The sequence below is a fragment of the Haematobia irritans genome, chromosome 3 (assembly GCF_050003625.1).
Source record: "Haematobia irritans isolate KBUSLIRL chromosome 3, ASM5000362v1, whole genome shotgun sequence".
Classification (NCBI taxonomy): Eukaryota; Metazoa; Arthropoda; class Insecta; order Diptera; family Muscidae; genus Haematobia; species Haematobia irritans.
Window position 1 is genome coordinate 25,759,914 of NC_134399.1, and position 24,423 is coordinate 25,784,336.

The 24,423-nt window shown below is 31.4% G+C and overlaps 1 protein-coding gene across 1 annotated transcript; it reads right to left on the reverse strand.

Annotated features, from left to right (window-relative positions):
* Window positions 1–1,477: 1,477 nt before the first annotated feature.
* LOC142230802 (uncharacterized) lies at window positions 1,478–6,820 on the reverse strand. Its single transcript, XM_075301427.1, has one exon. It carries the CDS (start codon window positions 6,818–6,820, stop codon window positions 1,478–1,480), a length of 5,343 nt encoding a protein of 1,780 aa, XP_075157542.1.
* Window positions 6,821–24,423: the final 17,603 nt, after the last annotated feature.

Below are 24,423 nucleotides of genomic sequence, written 5' to 3' on the forward strand. Positions count from 1 at the left end.
GTCCCCATCTAACGAATAAATTTTGACCTTACGAATTTGAACTTAAACATTCCGCCCGCCTTGCAACATCCAGCTATGTTGTAATTGAAATTCATTAATACATAGACATTACATACAATATTTTAATATCAAAATAAATATAAAATGCGATGTCAGTTTCATTTTCAAATTGAGCAATTTTTTTTTTTTATTAGTTCATGTATTCATCTTTTCCAACTTCATTCTTTCTTAACTAAATGCTCGTAGAGCCGTTGACCCGGAGGGTCTGCAGTGTCTGGGTTATTGGCCAGGATGACCTACGACACTTATGGTTGGCATTGACCTGACACTATCCAGCCAAACATCGTTAGCTGCGCCAATGGGAATCCAGGACTCGAAAATATTTGTGTCTTTAGAACCCGTGCGTAGACATCGGGCCCTAGAACCAACCCCACCCCGGAAGGACGGTAAAACCTTGGGTCGGCCAGCTGAAGACACTCGAAATGTTCCCGTATCGTATCTGGAGCCGACGACGATGGGGTGACAACACGGGTCAGGTCTGTTACCCGGGCAGAAAAAACCAATTTACTTTCTGCATTGTGTCGGGAGACAGCAACAAGCGGACAAAATGCGTCTTGCGACGTCATCGCTGAGACAAGCCGTAGGCTGAGAGCTAAACTGCTACAAATCATACTGTACCCCGCACACGGGTCGAGGACAGCTCGGACAGGAATTCGACGATCGGACAAGACAAGCAAGAGGACTATAGTGGGACCAAGCGTGACGATTGGTTGTAGAACCAACATCGGATCAGATAGGGGAGCGGTATTCGTGATACAGTACGCGGACGAGTTAACGGACGAACTTGACTTGGACTTTCTCTTCGACAAGGTTTGAGCGGAAGGACGTTGTTGCTGGTCAAATGAATGTAGCAGCGTATGGTGGCTATCTCCACATTCGCGGCACCTCTCGCGACTATTGCAGGTCGATCGCATGTGAGACCTGCCCAGACAGTTTGAACATACCCGATGCAACACTACAGTGCGCAATCGTTGCTCCAAACGCATGTTCAAAAATTTGCGACACGACCGTAGATTGTGACTTCGCATACACAACACACAGACATTCGAGTGCCCTCTTTTATTCACACCTGAATTCTTTTGGGCAGTCCCCGTAGGGGATGACGATGGTTTGGCTACGTTGGTTGCGGATACGTCAGCAGGAGCCGTATCAGCCCCCGACGGAGGGACAACTTTCTGCGTCGGTACTACCCCTTGTGAAGAGGCGACGACTGGGGTCATCCCGACGTCAGGGACCTGCTCGATGGCTGGTAACGGCTCGCGGAGAACCGGTGCAACATTATTTTCTAAAATCTCTTTTTCCTCATCGGACATCGGGACGTCATCCTCGTAGTCAGGGAGAGTCTTAACAATTTCCCTCATATTTTCCATTGTACTGCGAAAAGAAAGATGACGCTTACTATATGAACGATCGAAAACTATTCGGTCAGTATGACCAATTTTACCACCGGTCGTCTTACAACACCGTTTGCCGTTCTCACGTCTGCAACTCTAACGCGACCGTCAGATCCTGGGTGGACGTCATCCACACGACCTAATTTCCACGATGTAGGAGGCAATTGCTCATCACGAATTACTACCAAGTCCCCTACTTCGATATCACGCTGCGGAAATTTCCATTTATACCTTTTCTGTAAGCCTTTCAAATATTCATCTTTCCACCGTAAGCAGAACTGTTGCGACAGCGCCTTCATTTTCCTAAATCGATGCACCAAATGAAGTGGTGATTCCTCCTCTAACTGTTCAGGAGGCGCCAAGATCGGAGATCCTACCAAAAAATGGCCAGGCGTAAGTGCTACCAATTCTTGAGAACTTTCACTCATTGGGCACAACGGCCTAGAATTTAAACAAGCCTCAATTCTCGAAAGAACAGTCGAAAACTCTTCAAATGTAAATTTGAATCCTGATGCATGTTTCCTAAAATGCGTCTTGAAGCTTTTGACAGCAGCTTCCCAGAGACCACCCATATGTGGCGCCCCGGCAGGGATAAACTGCCAGGAAAGCTGCTGAAACTGGTATGCGGAACACACCTTATCACGACCTTCTTTAAAAACACATCTCAAATCCTTTTCCATTTCGCGTGAAGCGCCTACAAAATTTGTACCATTATCCGAAAAAATGGTCTTGGGACAACCGCGTCGAGATATAAATCTGTGAAAAGCGGCCAGAAACGTTGTCGTAGACAAGTCTGATGTGGCTTCCAAGTGTATGGCCTTCGTCGAAAAGCATACAAAAACGCAAACATAACCCTTTGTTATCTTACATGCGCGCCCTATAAATGACTTAATTTCGAAAGGCCCCGCAAAATCAACGCCAGTCGTAGTAAACGGTCTGGTAAGTACAGTTCTCTCCGGTGGGAGAGCCGCCATGATCTGCGTACAAGACTTCTTCCTATCCAACAGACACCGTTTACACCGGTTAATAGTCGATCTAATCAAAGATGTTAAACGAGGAATCCAATACTCAATCCGAATAAGACGTAGAACCAACTGGTTCCCTCCGTGAATAGATATGTCGTGAACATATTTCACTAGTAACCTAGCGAATCTACTATTATACGGCACTATAATTGGATGTCGCTCACTATACGACAGGGTAGGACACCTACTCAAACGACCATTCAACCTCATAACCCCCTCCTCATCCAGGAATGGATTCAATGACAACAGCGAGCTCCAGGAACCTAACGGTTTCTTTTCCATCAAAAAACGGCACTCATCCGGATAATGAGCCCTTTGAGAAAGAACAGCTAGACGTAATCTCACTGCCTTTAATTCGGTTGCCGTCAACGTCGTGTCGTGATACACATTTCGACTAGCATGTGAATAATGGGTCCTGTGATAAAACCTAAATATATATGCGATGACTCGTAGAGCCCTATCTAACGAAGAAAATCTCTCTAAAATGTCCTCATAGTTCGTAAAAAACGATGCGTGAGTCTTGACCGCCCGTACCTCAACGTCAGTCTCAAGAGGGGTGAAATCATTTATATCCCACTGAGAACTATCTGAGCAGAGCCACTCTGGTCCATGCCACCAAAGCGACGAAACCGCCAACTCTGCAGGCGACACTCCGCGACTTCCCAAGTCGGCCGGATTGTCCTCAGAGCGAACATGGTACCAATTCTGTCCCCCAGTATTCTCCTGAATCCTACATACGCGATTCGCAACGAAAGTAGACCACGTAGATGGCGTCTTTCGAAGCCAAGAGCGGACGATCGTAGAATCCGTCCAACAATAAACACGTCGAAATTCAATATCTAACTCCCTGGCTATAGACTTGTAAAGTTCTGAGGCCAAAACTGCCCCACAAAGCTCCAAACGTGGCAAAGATATAGATTTGATGGGGGCTACCTTAGTCTTACAAGATAGCAAATGGGTGAAGATATGTCCCTGCGGCGTAACCACACGAACATATACTACCCCCGCGTATGCTTTTTCCGAGGCGTCGGAAAAAACATGTAATTCTACCTCACAGTCTGTGGAGTAATTGACCCATCGAGGAATAAGAACGTGATTCACATCCTGATAGGTCTCGACAAACTTTCGCCATTGTCGCTCAGTTTGTAACGGAAGAGACTCGTCCCATCCTATCTTATCCAACCAAACCTGTTGCATAATTATCTTCGCCACTATAATAACTGGCCCCAGCCAGCCAACAGGGTCAAATAGCCTAGCTATAGCCGATAAAACCTCTCTCTTCGTAAACCGAGATTTTCGCTCAATCGGTTTCATCTCAAAATAAAATAAGTCCAACTGCGCATTCCACCTAATACCCAACGGTTTCGAACTACTAGCTTCAACAAACTCCAGTAATTTGGCGTCAACCAAATGGTCAGCCGAAAGCGATTCTAAAATGGCTAGCTCATTAGAAGTCCACTTCCTCAGTTCGAACTTTGCCGATGATAATACCCTAATCAATTGATCCCTAGATTCAACAGCAGTATCCACGTCATGGTACCCTGTCAAAACATCATCCACGTACATGCACCTTCGTAGAATATGTGCCGCGTGGGGATAGTCATCTTCGGAGTCATCGGCCAATTGCAATAACGTCCGTATGGCTAAATAGGGAGCACAATTCACTCCAAATGTCACGGTCTGCAGCTCATAGTCTTGTACATCTTTTTGTGGGGAGTCCCTAAAGACAATTCGCTGCAGAGAAGTATGGGCCGAATTTACCCTAATTTGGCGGTACATCTGTGTGATGTCGCAATTAAAAACATATCTGAAAAATCTCCACCTCAAAATCAAATGAACCAATTCCAATTGTAATGTGGGTCCCACATAAAGAATGTCGTTCAGACTTTTACCATTTGAGGTCTTATGCGAAGCATTAAAGACAACTCGAAGTTTGGACGTCAATTTGTCCGGATTGATTACCGGGTGGTGTGGCAAATAACACACAGTTTGATCTGCAGGAGAAGTCGACGACACTGGTCTCATATGTTGCAAGTCCAAATATTCTTTAATCACCCCGTCATACATTAATTTTGTTTCAGGCTTTCGTAAAAGCGAAGCCTCACCACGAATAAACTGCTTCAAACAACTTGTCCGCGAATGTCCAAGCAAAACTTGTCCCTTTAATTCGGGTTTTATCGGAAGAGTCACTACGTATCTTCCATCGGAATCCCTATATGTGGTATTCTTAAAATTTTCTTCACAAAATTTATCTGCGGGAGAACAAATTGCCCGTCTTGGTAAGTCCTCTAATTCCCAAAACCGAAGAAGAGTCTTGTCAAGACCATCTTCTTCCATAAATTCAACAGTCGTTGAAAAAACCGTCACATTAGAAGTGGGAATTGAACCAGTAATGAGCCAACCGAAGACTGTCTGTTGAGCAATCAACGATCCTAAAATACCAGACCGAACCCCCTGTAATATAATTCTGGGATACACGTCTGCCCCCAACAATAGATCAACCGGACGACTATCGAACAGATTAGGATCAGCTAAACGTAAATTAGGCAAACGTGACATATAATTCCGACTCACTTGGAAAGACGGTAAATTCCCAGAAATCTTAGGCAGGACCAACGCAGTCGCCTCTACCAAGACCGATTCATCTATTGGTGACCCTATACTCAGAGGGCAAATACCGCGAGAAGTTATCGAAACCGATTGATTCACGCCCGATATCGAAGACGTCGCACTCGTTATCGAAATCCTAAGCAACTTTTGCATTTTTTCGGTTATAAAGGAGGCTTCCGATGCTGGGTCAATAAGAGCCCGAGCTGGGTACGTCGTACCCTGATGAACGATGTTCACCATAGCCGTCCCTAATAGTACCGACCTGTTCTGGGAAACATGAAATACTTGCCTGGCCGAAGTGCCAGACACAATTCCAGACGAAGTGGAAGGCTGCGGGTCAATCAAACCGCTAGAATCCGTAGGACAAGCGGCCGAAACCGTCGAAGACGTAGTCGCCACATTCGTAGAATGGGAAGAATCGCGATGAAGCAAAGTATGATGCCTTCCTTGACACTTCTCACAACTGCGAGATGTAGCACAGTTGTTAACGTCATGTCTACGAGATAGACAATTGAAACAACAGCGGTACCGTTTCACAGCAGTCAACCGATCATTCACAGAAAGATTCCTAAATTTCGGACAAACACGAAGATGATGGCTTTGTCGTGGACAAAGAACACACATCTTATCGACGGAATCTCTAGAAGAATGAGAAGTGTATTGCGAATTACGCGACCTAGATGGCGAAGATTTCGGAGCTGCATTCGTAAAATGCGTTCGCAGTTTCCTGCCATCAGTTTTCTTCGAAGCATCGATACCCTTCAAATCGCGGAGACACGTGAGTGTCTGAATCCTTTCCGTAAGAAAACGATCCATGTCCACCCAAGACGACAACGCAGACTTATCACTTATACCCTGTTCCCACAAAGTAACACTAATCTTCGGTAGACGTTGCACACACAAATATATCAAAATCGGATCCCAATCGTTCGTAGGAACGTTATTCACAGCCATCGCCGAAATACATGCGTTTATACCACGCTGCAAGTTCTTCAACCCAGAACTTGTCTCAGTGTCTAAGACCGGAAGGTCAAAAAGTAGTTTCAACTGATTGCTGACTAAAATTCTCAAGTTGTCATAAGTTTCCTTTAACGTCCTCCAAGCTAACTCGAAACTCCTATCAGTGAGAGGAAATCTTCTTACAACTTCACGGGCGTCGCCACTAGTCTTTTTGAGCAAATGACACAAGCGCTCAATATCACTCAGACGGGAATTTTTTACATAAACAGCAGTAAACAAATCCCTAAATGTTGGCCAAGACTGAAAGTCACCATCGAAAACCTCAATATCGCATGGTGGTAAAGCCAAACTATGGACCGCACCATGGTCAACACCTAACAAAAGAGAATTTCCCGATACATCCACATTACCAGAACGAGCAGAAATATCCGCCACATCGGCCTGCTGTATAGGAGTTGACGCCCTATGAACGGCTTTTAGACCGTCTATCTTCCTTTCGATAGAGGAAACAATACGAATATAGGCATCATAAGTTGCCTCATACTTGCCGTCAGCAGATTCTACCTTTCCCTTATCTGAATCCTCCTGAAGATCGTCTAAACACTCCTCATACCTCTCTTTCACTTTCTCCCAGAGTGATTTCGTCTCTTCGACCTGAGCCCTTAGAGAATAAACATCTAAATTCTCCTCCTTCAAAGAGCTAACCCGTGTCCCAAGCTTCACAACCGCATCAGCGGCTCTAATGAATCGCGCGAATGTATTGACTGGCATATTGAAAATAATTTAGCGTCACAAAAATTCACAAAAACTCGTAAAGTATGTGAACACGCACTTATCGACAGCGAAAACTGGCCGAAAAATCAATAAATTTGCACAAAATGCCCAAAAATGCAAAAACAAAAATTTACAAAATTTTTCTTTCAGTGTATCAAATTCTCACACTGCACCGAAATTACCACAAAATTTCTTGAAGTGTAAACAATTGTTCGTAAAACAACCACTTCAAAACTCAAAATCAAAAATTTCAAACAATTTGTAAACTATTGGACTATTTTTCTCTCAGTGTAGAAACAATTAATTTTCGTTCAGTGTACCGAATCACAAAATATTTTCCCCTTGTACAAAAAATAGGCAAATTATTCAAGTTGAATTCAAAAAATCTCAAAATTCTACTAAAATTTTCAAACTATTTCTCTCAGTGTAAGAATGAATTTACGAAAATTACGCTCAGTGTACCGAAGAATACTGACTGCCGCCAATTTGTATCAAAATTTCACACACGAAAACCAAATAATCAAAAAAATTCAACAACTTATAAGAAATTTTAAAAAATGTCTGTAAGACCAAATGTAGGGTGCACGGACTGTAAAATACACCTCTACACTTCCACGCCAAATAATCTCCCCAAAAAAAATTAAAAATCACAAATAATAAAAAATATAGAAATAAAAATATATATACGTAATATATACGATAAAATAAAAATTATACGATCGTACCGGACCGCCTGTAGGGTGCACAGTGACCAAAACGATAATTTTTACTAATGCGCGTAACGCTAATGGGTCATACAACACGATAACCCAAAAAACTCAATTTCAAAAATTTTTATAATTTTCTTCAAAATATTTACAACTCGCGGCCCCGTGAGGGTTAACAAATAAACCAAAGAAACACAGCTCAAAAAAAATATGTATGTATATACGTGTGTGTATCACTGATCATACGTAGGTATGTAATTCAAACGTTGACTGCAGTGACGATTGATCTTTGTTTACAATGGTAATACGACCAACAGAGCCTTTAGAGTCTGCGTGTATTTTGTTATTGTTTTATTTACTTCAAGTTAAAGGCAACGTAATTGCAAATAATGTTTTGAAGTAAATAAGCACTGTCAACGTTTAAATTCACCACACAACACCAATATATACAATAGATTTTTCACTTTTTATTTTGACTATTCCTTCACTTGAATATTTTTTAGCAAAACGAAATTAAACAAACGAAAGAAACGTACGTATGTATGTAGCAACGAATGTGTGTTTTTTGAAATGCAATTTGCCGTCGGCAAAACGAAATAATTGAATCAATGTTGTAAAACGACCGCGGTTTAAATTTAAAACACTCGCGATTTGCTCAATTATTTTAATAAAACACTGACATACGCACCTGTGTGTTGATAACTAATTATTTAAATAAATTTTCAATATAAATCCTTCACAAATATGGCTGCAAAGTGGCTGCTTTTTGTTGTTGCTTCACAATATCAGCACTTTCCTTTGAAAAAAAGACAAAACAAAATCCTTTATTAATTGCTGTAAGCAAGTATCCGGCTCGATTGGACCAATGAATGCGTAGCACCGAGAAATAAAATAAATAAAAACACAAGGATTTAGTTTTTCTTTTCAATATTCTTTCAATAAAACGTAATTTTATTGAATTTTTTGGGAGATTAATTTACCTTTTACAAAACAATCGTTGGACGGACGTAATCCAGTAACGAATAATAACAAAAGCTTAGACGCCGCAAGACGGTAATGGCGCGACTCGTTAGAAAAATGTAACGAATTGTGCTGAAAGCACAGAGCTGCATCCAGAGCTTAGGGTACATTTTCTAACGAGGGGGAAATTGTCATTTTACAAGATTTTAAGTCCCCATCTAACGAATAAATTTTGACCTTACGAATTTGAACTTAAACAGATACAAAATTTTGATAGAATTTCTATACCAACAAAACTTTGCCCAAATTTTCTATAGGAATAAAATTTTGCAAAAATTTTCTATAGAAATAAAATTTTGCAAAAATTTTCTATGGAAATAAAATTTTGACAAAATTTTCTATAAAAATAACATTTTGCAAAATTTTTCGATAGAAATAAAATTTTGACAAAATTTTATGTAGAAATTAAATTTTGCAAAAAATTTATGTGGAAATTAAATTTTGCAAAAATTTTCTATGGAAATAAAATTTTGCAAAAAGTTTCTATGGAAATAAAATTTTGACAAATTTTTCTATAAAAATAAAATTTTGCAAAAATTTTCAATATAAATAAAATTGTGGAAAAATTTTCTAATGAAATAAAATTTTGACAAAAATTTCTATAGAAACAAAGTTTTGACAAAATTTTCTATAGATATAAAATTTTGATAAAATTATTGTTGTTTTTTTATCTCAGCTTAAAGCCATGCATTGACTAAACTATGAGTGTAGCTTAACCAACAGAGGAAAAGTATGCTTGTCAAATTTATTTGGGCAAAGCCCTATAGACTGCAAGATGGTTGGATGTACAGCTGTTTCGGAATTGCCACATTCCTCATCAGCATCCTCTACTTGCAGCAAAACTATCAACCAATTATCAGAATAAATTCGGGTAATTCATTCAACCCAAAGAGAACTACACTTGAACCTCCCGAAAAAGGGGTTGATAGTCGGCTACTGCCTAAACAATTTGATAAAATTTCTATAGCAATAAAACTTTGAACAAATTTTCAATGGAAATAAAATTTTGCAAAAAGTTTATATGGAAATAAAATCTTTTAGAAATAAAAATTTTAAAAAATTTTCTATAGAAATAAGATTTTGCAAAAATTTTCTGTAGAAATAAAATTTTGCAAAAATTTTCTGTAAAAATAAAATTTTGCAAAAATTTTCTATGGAAATAAAATTTTGCAAAACGTTTCGATGGAAATAAAATCTTTTGTAGGAATAAGAATTTTAAAAAAATTTTCTTAAGAAATAAAATTTTGCAAAAATTTTCTATATAACTAAAATTTTGCAAAAATTTTCTATATAACTAAAATTTTGTAAGAATTTTCTATACAAATAAAATTGTGCAAAAAAATTCTATAGAAATAAAATTTTGCAAAAATTTTCAATATAAATAAAATTTTGGAAATTTTTTCTAATGAAATAAAATTTTGACAAAAATTTCTATAGAAACAAAGTTTCGACAAAATTTTCAATAGACATAAAATTTTGATAAAATTTCTATAGCAATAAAACTTTGCACAAATTTTCTATGGAAATAAAATTTTTTAGAAATAAAAGTTAAAAAAAAAATTCTATAGAAATAAAATTTTGCAAAAATTGTATGTAGAAATAAAATTTTGCAAAAATTTTATATAGAAATAAAATTTTGTAAAAATTGTCTATGGAAATAAAATTTTGCAAAAAGTTTCTATGGAAATAAAATCTTTTATATAAATAAAAATTTTAAAAAAATTTTTAAAGAAATAAAATTTTGCAAAAATTTTCTATAAAAAAAAATTTTGTAAGAATTTTCTATAGAAATAAAATTTTTCAAAAATTTTCTATAGAAATAAATATTTGCAAAAATTTTCTTTAGAAATAAAATTTTGCAAAAATTTTCTATAGAAATAAATATTTGCAAAAATTTCCTATACAAATAAAAATTCGCGAAAATCCTTTTCTATTATTATTCACATTATAGCCAAATATATTCTTGGCCCAAAATTATTAGTACTACTCGTATATGGAATTGGCTTTTCCAAAAACGTTTTTACAATCTCCTTATAATATGAACATGATAGTGTAGAGTCTTTTGTTAGTTAATGTATCTTAATTTGATCCTGTTTTATAAAATCATTTCACACAATTTACTCCAATAAAATTTTCATCAGTTCTCATATACACAGTAGAGAGTTGATAATACATTGGACATACATACACATATACGAGTATGTGGTTTGTTATTACTCATATTAAGTTGTAAATAATAAAATGCTGTTTTCTTTTTTTTTTATTTTATTTTATTTGCACATCCATCCTGCATGACTGACAACCCCAGTTTATAACAGAGAATCTCCCCATTAAGGCAATTGAGTTACATGAGAAATACGAGTATTGTAACAAAACTCCAATGTGGAAAGGACAAGGGAGCAGATGATGAGTTTCAAGGATATTGTGGAACATGAGTGAAATATTAATATATTGCATTTCCATTCACAACAGCATGAAATGTAAATAATAAATATGTGCCCAGATGTTACAGAAAGCAAATATGGAGAAAATGTGAAATTATTATTGTCTCGTAGTTCTCCGAACAAGGATGTAGAATTATGACATGTTTGTGTCCTGTGAGTGAACTCCGGAGGAGACTTTTCATATGAGTGTAAGCTTTGCTGTAGTAATTCCAAGATATTTTGCCTCATATTTTTATAATACAGTATCCTCATATAAACATACAGGGTGGCTAATATGTAGTGCAATCAACTTCAGGTTGCTATCATTTCTAAACCGCTCGTCTGGCAGTTGAATGATTTATTCCAGAGACAGTTCATTTTATTGTTTACAAAAGCATTTTTATCTATATCATTCAGAATTAATGTTATACGTGATGGCATTCAAGTGTGATAATGTGAATGCTGTATATTTGCATGGAAAACAACAAGTGGCTATCGTAAGAGCCGCCTTTAAATGTGAATAAATTTTTTATTTTCTGTATCATTTCTCATTATCGTGCTACTGGCAGTGAACGAATAAAGTGGTACAAAGACCAGAAATGATCTGAAAAGCTAAGACCAGATTTATGCGAAATCCACATCCCAGTGGATTTTACTTGCTCGTAAGCTACACAAATTACAAGAATGAATGCTACGCATATTTAAAAACAAGTGACTAAAGTATAGAGTAAGCCAACTTTGTGTCAGATAGGTTGATAAATTAGAGTTTTATGGAAGCTATATCTAAATCTGAACCGATTTGAATGATATTTGGCAGGTTTGGTTGATATCACAGAAGGTTACCTTTTACTAAATTTGAGTAGATGGGTTAATAAATAAGGCTATTATGACCACATTCTGGGAAATCGGGCGATGCATATATACGGGATCTATATCTAAATCTGAACCGATTTTGATTAAATTTCGCACATACAGTTACTACCATAAACTAGCCTAGATCTAGCCAACTTTGAGTAAGATCGGTTGATAAATTAGGGTTTCATAGCAAATTTAAGAAAATCGAGCGATACATATATATGGGAGCTATAACTAAATCTGAATCGATTTCGATGAAATTCGATGCACACTTAAAGAATGGTGAATTGAATTACCTTGTGCTAAATTTGACGATAATAGGTTAGAAAGGAAGCACAATGTGCCCCCATTTGTCTTAATCGGGTGATACAAATATATGGGAGCTATACACGGTTGCCACTCGAGCCAAAATAAATCCAAAAAATTATGTCAGAATTTTATTTCTATAGAAAACTTTTGAAAATTTTTTTTTCTATAGAAACTTTTGTTAAAATTTTATTTCTATAGAAAATTTTTGAAAAATTTTATTTCTATAGAAAATTTTTGAAAAATTTTATTTCTACAGAAACTTTTGTCAAAATTTTATTTCTACAGAAACTTTTGTCAAAATTTTTGGAAAATTTTATATCTATAGAAAATTTTTGAAAAATGTTTTTTCTGTAGAAAAATTTTATAAAATTTTGAAAAATTTTATAAAATTTTGAAAAATTTTATTTCTATAGAAAATTTTTGGAAAATTTTATTTCTATAGAAAATTTTGTCAAAATGTTATTTCTATAGAAATTTTTGTCAAAACTTTATTTCTATAGAAAATTTTTGAATAATTTTATTTTTATATTTGTCTTAATCGGGTGATACATATATATGGGAGCTATACACGGTTGCCACTCGAGCCAAATTAAATGTACCAAAATTTTAAGAAAATTATTCCAAAAACTAAAAAAATATGTCAGAATTTTATTTCTATAGAACATTTTTGAAAAATTTTATTTTATAGAAATCTTGTGAAAAATTTTATTTCTATAGAAAATTTTGTCAGAATTTTATTTCTATAGAACATTTTTGAAAAATTTTACTTCTATAGAAAATATTTGAAAAATATTATTGCTATAGAAAAATTTTGAAAAATTTTATTTCTATAGAAAATTTTTGGAAAATTTTATTTATATAGGAAACTAGCGTAACCCGGCCCGCTTCGCTGCGCCTTCCGAAGCGTATTTGGAGGAACATTTTGCGTTAACTTAGTCAACTATATCCTTCGTGCTGAAAACAAATTCGAAAAGATTTGAATTCTTTTAAACAAATCGGACTACTTGATTTTTCGTTTATTGGTACAAATACGGCGGGAGAGGGTGTACTCTTTCCTTCAAATTTTTTTAATAATGTTCTGTATTCAAGTAGTTGGACAATCTTCTATATTTCTTGTGAATTTTAAGTGTGGTTTGTCAAGGAAAGTGTGGTTTGTCTGAAAATTAAGCACTATATTATCCAATAAATCGGAAAAAGCAAAAGTAGTAAAAAATTTTTCCACATTAACATTTGCTAAAATGTTGGAAAATGATGCACCCTCTACGTTGGCTACCAATTTCATGTAAATTTACGTTCTTTACTAAAAAGAAGTCTGGCAGAAGCATGTGCAAAAATCATAAAATTATGTACAGAGTTCCCATTTAGGGACAACACTCTACTTTCAATTTAAGAAAAAAAAAACACGGACAAAAGGGAACCCTCTCCCCACCTTCGCACCACTCCGACCTGATATCGGAATATCACGTACCCTATATTAATTTCGCAACTACTCAATGGTCCCTATAAATTCTATCGAAGTAAATCGACAAAGTTTATTTCAATTTTCCCCTTCCCCAACCAGATATCGAAAAATCATATGCTAATTTAAAAATCATGTATAAATTTAATCACCTGCTCCCACGTTCCCTGTATATTTCAACTAGATCGGCGATGTTTAAATTTTGCTCTATTGTTTTAAAGGGACGTCACTTTCCCCGATACAATATCGACAAACACCGTAGTGAATAGCACCCCTAACTTTCCTTCAAGTGTGGGGCAAGGAAGGTTGCCTCTTCGTTCATAACCTTCCCCCACTGCTTTTGTAAATTTCAAGAAAACTTAATTTTTTTTTGCAGTTTTAGAGGAGGACCTCCTCCCCGACCAAATATTGAAAAATGATGTAGCGTATCTTTTGTAAACGTCCCAGAAAATGTCAAGCAAATTATAAGACTAAAGGGGCGGCCTCTCTTCCGTCCAAATATCACAAAATCAGGTATCAACTATTAATATCGTAATCTCTCCCCAGTCCTCAAGTAACTCGGTAAAGTTGAATTGTTTCTCTGTATGTACTTAAGAGAAGCGGATGTCTCCCTATGCCCTTTTATTTTTATTAAAAAATCTGGAACCTGATATAAATTTTATAACCCATTTTTCCGTAAAATTTCAGTCGAGGGAGTTTAGTTTTGTTTGTACTTAAAAAAAAAATCGGCAAAGGGGAGGTCCCCCTTCCCGACCAAATACCGAAAAATAATGTAGCGGATTTTTGTCTAGATGCCAACCCCAACATTCAATGAAAATTTCAAGCAAATCGCATAATTTTGTTCCAAGTTTCAACAAGTAGGGCAAGGGGGAGGACCCCCTCCCCATGCACATATGAAATCATCAGGTACCCCATATTAATTCCATAACCTCACCACATGTTCTCTGTACATCTCAGATAATTTAGAGAATTTTAGTTTTTTCACTGTACTTTAAAAAAGTCGAACAAAGGGGAGGCCCCCCTCCGCCACCAAATATCGAAATAAAAAGTAGCGGATCTTTGTCTAGATGCCAACCCCAATCTTAAATTATTAAAAAGTATTTAAATTTCAATTTAATCTAAGTTAATATCATTAATTTAATTAGAATTAAAGTGTTTTATTTATTTTCTTTTTATTTTTATTTTTTTTATTTTCTTTTGGTTTTTATCAAACTAAAACTAAATTTTGTTTTACAAGTTTATAATTTTTTCTTCTTTGTTGTTTCAATGTATGATGGATACTCAAGTAGTTCTAATTTTAATTTTTTTTAGCGTTTATTTTGTTTTTATATATGTAATTTTTTATGCTTTATATACCTTTTTACTAATGTGCGTTTGTACTCCTACACTATAATTATAAGATTCAAATCTTGTTGTGTAGGATAATATGTGAAATAAATAAATAAAATAAATGAAAATTTCAAGCAAATCGCTCAACTTTGGTCCAATTTTCAAAAAGTCCGACAAAGGGGAGGTCCCCCTCCGCGACCAGGTGTCAAAAAAAATGAGGTACCCTATTTTCACCACATGAACGCCCCCTACGATCTCTGAAAGTTTCAAGTAAATCGGTTCAGCTGTTTCGGAGCCAATTCGGAACATACAAACAAATAAACAAACATAGATTGAATTTTATATATATAGATTTGTAAAAAAATTTATTTCTATAGAAAATTTTTGAAAATTTTATTTATATATTTGTCTTAATCGGGTAATACGTATATATGGGAGCTATACACGGTTGCTACTCGAGCCAAAATAAATGTACCACAATTTGAAGAAAATTATAACAAAAAATAAAAAAAATATGTCAGAATTTTATTTCTATAGAAAACTTTTGAAAAAATTTATTTCTATAGAGAATTTTGTAAAAAATTTTATTTATATAGAAATTTTTTTAAAAATTTTATTTCTATAGAAATTTTTTGAAAAATTGTATTCCTAAAGAAAATTTTGTCTAAATTTTATTTCTACAGAAACTTTTGCCAAAATTTTATTTCTATGGAAAATTTTTGGAAAATTTTATTAATATAGGGAATTTGTGAAAAGTTTTATTTCTATAGAAAATTTTTGGAAAATTTTATTTCTATAGAAAATTTTGTCAAAATTTTATTTCTATAGAAAATTTTTGAAAAATTTTATTTCTAAAGAAAATTTTGAAAAATTTTATTTCTATAGAAATTTTTGTCATATTTTTAGCTCTATAGAAAATTTTGTCAAAATTTTATTTCTACAGAAACTTTTGTCAACACTTTATTTCTATAGACAACTTTTGAAAAATTTTATTTCTCTAGAAAATTTTTGAAAAATTTTATTTCTATAGAAAATTTTGGGAAAATTTTATTTCTATAGAAAATGTTGTCAAAACTTTATTTCTAAGAAAGTTTTTGGAAAATTTTATTTCTATAGAAAATTTTTGAAAAATTTTATTTCTATAGAAAATTTATGAAGCATCTCTTAGTTGTAGAGGAATATTTTGCTAAATCTAATAAACCATCAAGAATTCTACCAATCTACCAAACAGAAAAAATCTACCAATTATATCTAAATTTGATCTGATTTCTTCCAAATAAATAAATGCGACCGAAATCCTGCGAAGAACAAATACATGGACAGACGGACGGACGAACACCAAGGGCTAGATCGACTCAGGAGGTGATTCTGAGACGATCGCTATGTATTGTATGGGGTCTAAAATCTAAATTTCTGTTAGGCACATTTTTTGGCAAATCAAAGTTATTATACCCTGATCACTATGTGGTTTATGGTATAAAAATTAAAGCAAAAATTATGAACTTGTTTAAATTAAAATTTCTTTATTTTTAAGAAATATGTTTCCAAAAATTTGTATTGTATAATCTTTAATAATGGATCAATAATTTTGTTTCAATGTAATCCCAGCTACATGATATTCCATTTATGCACAATTTTTAGTCATCAAAAATAAAAATCAAACATTTTTAATTAATCGAAATAAAAATAATTGGCTATCAAGCAAAACTTTTACATAAATTTTCGTATTTTACTTTCGAACTTTCATGAGAGCTATTATTAAAACAGAATGCTCATAATTTTTTCTGTTTTCATTTGTATTCCTTTTACCTTGCAATTTGCCAAAACTAAAACATTTCTGGCTTCTGTCAGGTGTCAAGGTGTAAAAAAAACTATTTTTTAATTCTATTCTTTCAAGGATCTTCTAACAGTTATGTCCTTTATTAAGCATGACGTTTAGTTTTAGTTTTTTTTTTTTTTGCCTTGAACTTTATTAGACAATGGAACAAAATTACTAACTTTAGCTAAGCATAAAGTTAAACTATTGCTTTTATACTGTTATACGTTGGGATGGGGTAAATTTCGTAAAAGTTTCTCCAATAAAAGGCTGTTTTCCGTATTCCAAGAAAAATTTATTTGTTTTAAGATAAATGAACGGACATTTATTTCATATTTAAGAGAAGTGCATGACCCTATTAATGAAAGGCAATATCAGTCTCATTATCAAAACAACTACAATTACAGGTCCATATTCTTTTCCCTGTTTCCATTGACGTAGCTAGGATACTCCTGGGTAGTGTTGCCAATTTGGCGTTTTTCCTACTGGCTTTTTTAACGTTGTTTAGGCTAAAGTGGCAGCCCGATTTAGTTTCACGCTCACTAAGACTATTCAGTGCATTGTAATAAACTCGTTTAGCAGGGAAAAACTCTACTGCATATCGGGCGAAAGATATATATGGCTACACCTAAATCTGAACCGATTTCAACCAAATTAGGCACACTTTACGACACTATCAATTATTCTGGCTTCTGGCGCCATATAAGTAGATATCCGGCGAAAGATATATATGGGAGCTATATCGAAAACTGAACCGATTTCTTTCAAAATTAATAGGGTTCTACTCTGACTGAAAACACATAGTTGTGCCAAATATGAAGTCGATTGGTCTAAAATTGCGACCTAGGCTTTGTGTTCACAGAGAGACGGACTTCTGGGTATTGCAAACATATGCACTAACTTCAGTGTTGCCTGGGAAAATTTACGGTTTACCCTATAAGGGCAAAAAATTCCCTACTTTCCCCTATATTCCCAAAAAAATTTCCCTACAATATTTTTCGTTAAATTTAAACAAAATTTACAAAACCATGTACTTTATTATCTTAAAAAATATAAAAATGCAACGTATATTGCGTAACAATTAATTTCTATTACCACCATGCTTAACACAGTTGGTAGAATCCTACCAAAAATAGTAAATTTTTTTCTGTTTGGTAGATTTGTTGAATTCTTGTTATTTTGGTAGACCAAATCTCTATAGAAATAAAATTTTGGAAAAAGTTTCTGAAAAAAACTAAAATTTTTTTTTGAAATTAAATTTTGGAAAAAGTTTCTATAGAAATAAAATTTTGAAAAAATTTTCTATTGAAATAAATTTTTCACAAAATTTTCTATAGAAATGAAATTTTGACAAAATTTTATATAGAAATAAAAGTTTAAGAAAATTTTTTACAGAAATAAAATTTTATGAAAATTTTCTATAGCGATAAAATTTTGGAACAATTTTCTATAGAAATAAAATTTTGAGAAAATTTTCTATAGCAATAAAATTTTGAAAAAAAAATCTATAGAAATAAAATTTTAAGAAAATTTTCTATAGCGATAAAATATTGAAAACAATTTCTATAAAAAAATTGCTATAGAAATAAAATTTTCACAAAATTTTCTATGGAAATACTTTTTCACAAAATTTTCTATAGAAATATAATTTTAACAAAATTTTCTATAGAAATAAAATTTTGACAAAACTTTCTATAGTAATAAAATTTTGATAAAATTTTCTATTGAAATAAAATTTTCACAAAATTGTCTATAGAAATAAAATTTTCACAAAATTGTCTATAGAAATAAAATTTTGACAAAAATTTCTATGGAAATAAAATTTTGACAAAATTTTTAATGGAAATAAAATTTTTAAAAAAATTTTTATAGAAATAACATTTTAAGAAAATTTTCTATAGCGATAAAATTTTAAGAAAATTTTCTATACAAATAAAATTTTAAGAAAATTTTCTATACAAATAAAATTTTGAGAAAATTTTCGGTCGAAAAAAAATTTGACAAAATTTTCTATAGAAATAAAATTTTGACAAAATTTTTTATAGAAATAAAAAATTTTAACAAAATTTTCGATAGAAAAAAAGTTTTGACAAAATTTTCTAAAGAAATGAAATTTTGAGAAAATTTTCCATAGAAATAAAATTTTGACAAAATTTTCTATTGAAATAAAATTTTCACAAAATTCTCACAAAATTTTCAATAGAAATAAAATTTTCAAAAAAATTTCTATGGAAATCAAATGTTCACTAAATTTCCTATAGAAATACAATGTTGACAAAATTTTTTATGGAAATAAAGTTTTGAAAAAATTTTTGTAGAAATAAAATTTTGAGAAAATTTCCTATTGAAATAAAATTTTCACAAAAATGTCTAATTTTCTATAGACATAAAATTTTCACAAAATTTTCTATCAAAATAACATTGTGACAAAATTTTCTTTAGAAATAAAATTTAAACAAAATTTTCTATAGAAATAAAATTATAAGAAAATTTTTTATAGATATAAAATTTTGACAAGATTTTCTAAAATTTTCATAAAATTTTCTATAGCAATACAATTTTCACAAGATTTTCTATATAAATACAATGTTGACAAAATTTTCTATGGAAACACAATTTTCTATAGAAAAAAAATTTTGAAAAATAATTCTATAGAAATAAATTTTAAGAAAATTTTTTATAGAAATAAAATTTTATGAAAATTTTCTATAGCGATAAAAATTTGAAAAGATTTTCTATAGAAATAAAATTTTGAGAAAATTTTCTATAGCGATAAAATTTTGAAAAAAATTGCTTAAGAAATAATATTTTGAAAAAAATTTTCTATTGAAATACAATTTTGAAAAAAATATCTATATAAATAAAATTTTCACAAAATTTTCTATGAAAATACATTTTTGACAAAATTTTCTATAGAAATAAAATTTTAACAAAATTTTCTATAGAAATAAAATTTTGACAAAATTTTTTATAGAAATAAAATTTTAATAACATTTTCTATAGAAATAAAATTCTAAGAAAATTTTCTATAGCGATAAAATTTTTAAAAAATTTTCTATAGAAATAAAATTTTGAGAAAATTTTCGATAGAAATAAAATTTTGACAAAATTTTCTATTGAAATACAATTTTCAAAAAATTGTTTATAGAAATAAAATTTTCACAAAGTTTTCTATAAAATTAAATTTTTTTTGACAAAATTTTCGATAGAAATAAAATTTTGACAAAATTTCCTATTGAAATAAAATTTTCACAAAATTTTCTACAGAAATAAAATTTTATTCTGATTATTAATTTTGTTCGGCTTGAGGTCATAGAAACAATCGATTATTGATTTGTTTTAATATTTATTTCCAATATTTCGGTTAGTGCCACAAATCCCAGAAGATGGTTAGTGGCACTAACCGAAATATTGGAAATAAATATTAAAACAAATCAATAATCGATTGTTTCTATGACCTCAAGCCGAACAAAATTAATAATCAGAATAAACATAAAATAGGTCAACAACACTCAAAAATATTTTTAAGAAATAAAATTTTGACAAAATCTTTTATAGAAATAAAATTTTAAGAAAATTTTCTACAGAAACAAAATTTTGACAAAATCTTTTATAGAAACAAAATTTTGAAAAATTTTATAGAAACAAAATTTTGAAAAATTTTATAGAAATAAAATTTTAAGAAAATTTTCTATAGCGATAAAATTTTGAACAAATTTTCTTTAGAAATAAAATTTTGAGAAAATTTTCTATTGAAATAAAATTTTGAGAAAATTTTCTATAGAAATAAAATTTTTACAAAATTTTCTCTAGAAATAAAATTTTCACAAAATTTTCTATAGAAATAAAATTTTGAAAAAATATTCTATAGAAATAAAATTTTGAGAAAATTTTCTATAGCTATAAAATTTTGAAAAAATTTTCTATAGAAATAAAATTTTGAAAAAATTTTCTATAGAAATAAAATTTTGAGAAAAATTTCAATAGAAAAAAATTTTTGACAAAAATTTCTATAGAAATAACATTTTGACAACATTTTCTATAAAAATAAAATTTTCTATAGAAATATTCTTTTAGTAGATTCCTGGTAAGATTTTCTTTAAATGTTGATATTTTTTTTTGGGAACCGTGGTTACCAAACATTGCTAAAGATCAAGTCTTGCCGGCTTTTTCCTCCTCTTTGAAAATTGTATTGATTAAGAAAGACCCTACATTGTGCCAGTACGTCCCTACAAGATGCTTAATATTAGAATCAAACCTACATGTAGGGAATTTCCCCTACTTCTGGCAACACTGACTAACTTATAATACCCTGTTCCACAGTGTGGCATGAACAATTTTTTGATGATAAAAGTTAGAAATTTTCGAAAAAAATAAAAAAAAATTAACAAAAGAACACGTTTTCCTACCGTTTTTGGCGTGTAGATATCAAATTTCATCAAAAAATGGGACCGGAATCTTACGAATAATAAATACATGGACAAACGGACGGACACTCAGGTGTTGATTCGATCAATATATATTTTATAGAGTCTAAAATCAACATTTCTTGCAGGCACATCTTTTGTAAATTATTGTCAATATACCCTAATCACTATGGGGTTTAGGTTACAAAAACCTTTAAATGAATGAAAGAGTGACTATCTTATCATTATGAAATGCAAAACCTTTAGTTATTGATTTCTTAGTTTGCATACATTTTGTAAAGCGTATAAATCTTTTTTCCAAATAACCTAAAACCAAATACTTTCAACTGTCTATTTTTTTATGATACACCCTAAGAATCACATATCTAGATTATAGAGTAAAATAATTCCAAAGAACATACTAAGAATTCCTCAAGTATTTTTGCTTATAAAGAAACAAAACAAAACTACTACTTTATACACTCAAAAGGACTCTTGGAAATATCCTTATAATATTATTTCCCTCTCGACGAATTCAAGAATTGTAAGAACGTGAAATGTATGAATAAACACTCGAACTAAGTAAGCTTCAAATTTAAATACAAATGGGGTATTCTGTGTGTGTGTAAGCCAATGTATCTTTAAAGAATGACAGTGTAAGGATATACCCCAAACACACACACACACACATACACTCATTCAATCCATAACACATGCCAATTGTGATTAGAAACGAAAATGTTTATATGAAATGAGGATACGCATTTCTGCTCACGTTCCATGTGTAAATAAAGTAACTGCTAATAGAGCTTAATTCACAGTGAGAAATATTTTCGCATACTAAAATTCCAATTTAAGGAATTTAAAATTCCAAATTATTCAAACATACCATTTAATACGAGTTATCGTGTTAAACAACAAGAAAATCGATAATAATTCGAATTGAAGCCACATAAAGAGCACTGTACATAGAGGATGTCAAGTGCACTTGAAGTCGCCCAAGATTTTCGGAAAGGTATCCGTTGCATGAGACATATGTGGAATGTCGGCATGGTTACCAAAAAACAACCAAACAAAAAATCTTATTTTGCAGCTTTTGTTCAACTTATGGTGCACACAAAAAAATTTCACGAAAATTTTTCCAATTAAAATTTTAATTGAGTTTTAAAAAATATTCAATTAAAAATTTAATTGATTCAACAAATTTTTTAATTGAAACAAAAATCAATCACAAAAATAATAGTATCAATTAATTTTTTAATTGGATCAATTAACTTTTTAATCGACCTTCAATTAATTTTTTAATTGATACTATCATTTCTGTGATTGAAGACATTTCAATTAAAAATTAATTGGATCAATTAATTTCGTGATTGAATCAGAAAAAAAATTTTTGTGTGTGGTTATTATGAAAAACAAGGTTTCTTCGAAAAGATTATTTTAGAAGCTTATTTACTATTTTATGATCAATTCTAATAGCGAAAATTTATTTGGGTCTCTAACTATCCCTTAAATTACAAGTGTGTGAAAATTTTAAATATTTTTAGATTGCACCAACAGGGGAACTTACCCATAATGAACTGTGATAATATTATCTAAAATGAGAGTTAAAATTTGTAAAATTGTTGACTTCATATTGACTTTATAGAAAAATTAGTTAAATTTTATTTTTATAGAAAAATCTGTCAAAATTTCAATTCTGTAGAAAATCTTCTTTTCTACACAGAAAAAAAAAATTCACGAACATTTTTCCAATTAAAATTTTAATTGAGTTTTAAAAATTTTTCAATTAATAATTTAATTGATTCAGAAAATTTTTTAATTGAAACAAAAATCAATCACAAAAATTAATAGTATCAATTAATTTTTTAATTGGATCAATTAATTTTTAATTGACCTTCAATTAATTTTTTAATTGATACTATCATTTCTGTGATTGAAGACATTTCAATTAAAAAATTAATTGGATCAATTAATTTCGTGATTGAATCAGAAAAAAAAATTTTTGTGTGTACAGGGACTTTTACAGAACATTTGTTAATTTTTATAAAATTTTAGCTATATTTCTATAGAAATTTATAGGGACTTTTATAGAACATTTGGTCATTTGTGTACAATTTTATTTATATAGAAATTTTTGTCAAAATTTTAATCCTAGAAAAACTTTTGTCAAAATTTTAGTCCCAGAAAAAACTTTGTCAATCATTTTTTTCCTATAGAAAATTTTGTCCAAATTTTAATTTTATAGAAACATTAGTCAAATTTCCCTTTCTTTTTAAAGGAACTTTTACAGAACATTCGCTCATTTTTATAAAATTTTATTGATAAGGGAAATTTTGTCAAAATTTTATTCCTGGAAACAATTTTGTCTAAATTTTATCTCCATAGAAAATTTTGTCAAATTTTATGTTTATAGAATATATCGTCCAAATTTTATTTCTATAGAAAATTTTATTTTTAAAGAAAATTTTGTCAAAACTTTAGTCCTAGAAAAAATTTTGTCATGATTTTATTCCTAGAGGAAATGTTGTTAAAATTGTATTTTTATGGAAAAATTTGTCAATATTTTATTTCTGTACAAAAAATGTCTTTCCTATAGAAACTTTTATAGAATATTTGGTTATTTTTATAAAATTTTAGTTATAAAAGAAAATTTTGTCAAAATGTTTTGCCTAGAAACAATTTTGTCCAAATTTTATTTCTATAGAAAATTTTGTCAACATTTAAGTTTTAAAGAAAATTTTGCCAAAATTTTATATCTACAGAAAATATTGTCAAAATTTTATTTCTATGGAAAATTTTTTCAAAACTTTATATATTTTATTTATAGAAAATTTGTCAGAATATCATTTCTATAGAAATTTTTCTTTTCTATAGGAACTTTTATAGAAAACTAGCGTAACCCGGCCCGCTTCGCTGCGCCTTCCGAAGCATATTTGGAGGAACATTTTGCGTTAACTTAGTCAACTATATCCTTCGTGCTGAAAACAAGTTCGAAAAGATTTGAATTCTTTTAAACAAATCGGACTACTTGATTTTTCGTTTATAGGTACAAATACGGCGGGAGAGGGTGTACCCTTTCCTCCAAAATTTTTTAATAATGTTCTGTATTCAAGTAGTTGGACAATCTTCTATATTTCTTGTGAATTTTAAGTGTGGTTTGTCAAGGAAAGGTATCCTTTTCCTCAACATATCTGAAAATTAAGCAATAAATCGGAAAAAGCAAAAGTAGTAAAAAATTTTACCACATTAACATTTGCTAAAATGTTGGAGAAT

Coding starts and splice junctions, on each gene's coding strand:
- LOC142230802 (XM_075301427.1), bottom strand. CDS start 6,820: ATGCCAGTCAATACATTCGCGCGATTCATTAGAGCCGCTGATGCGGTT.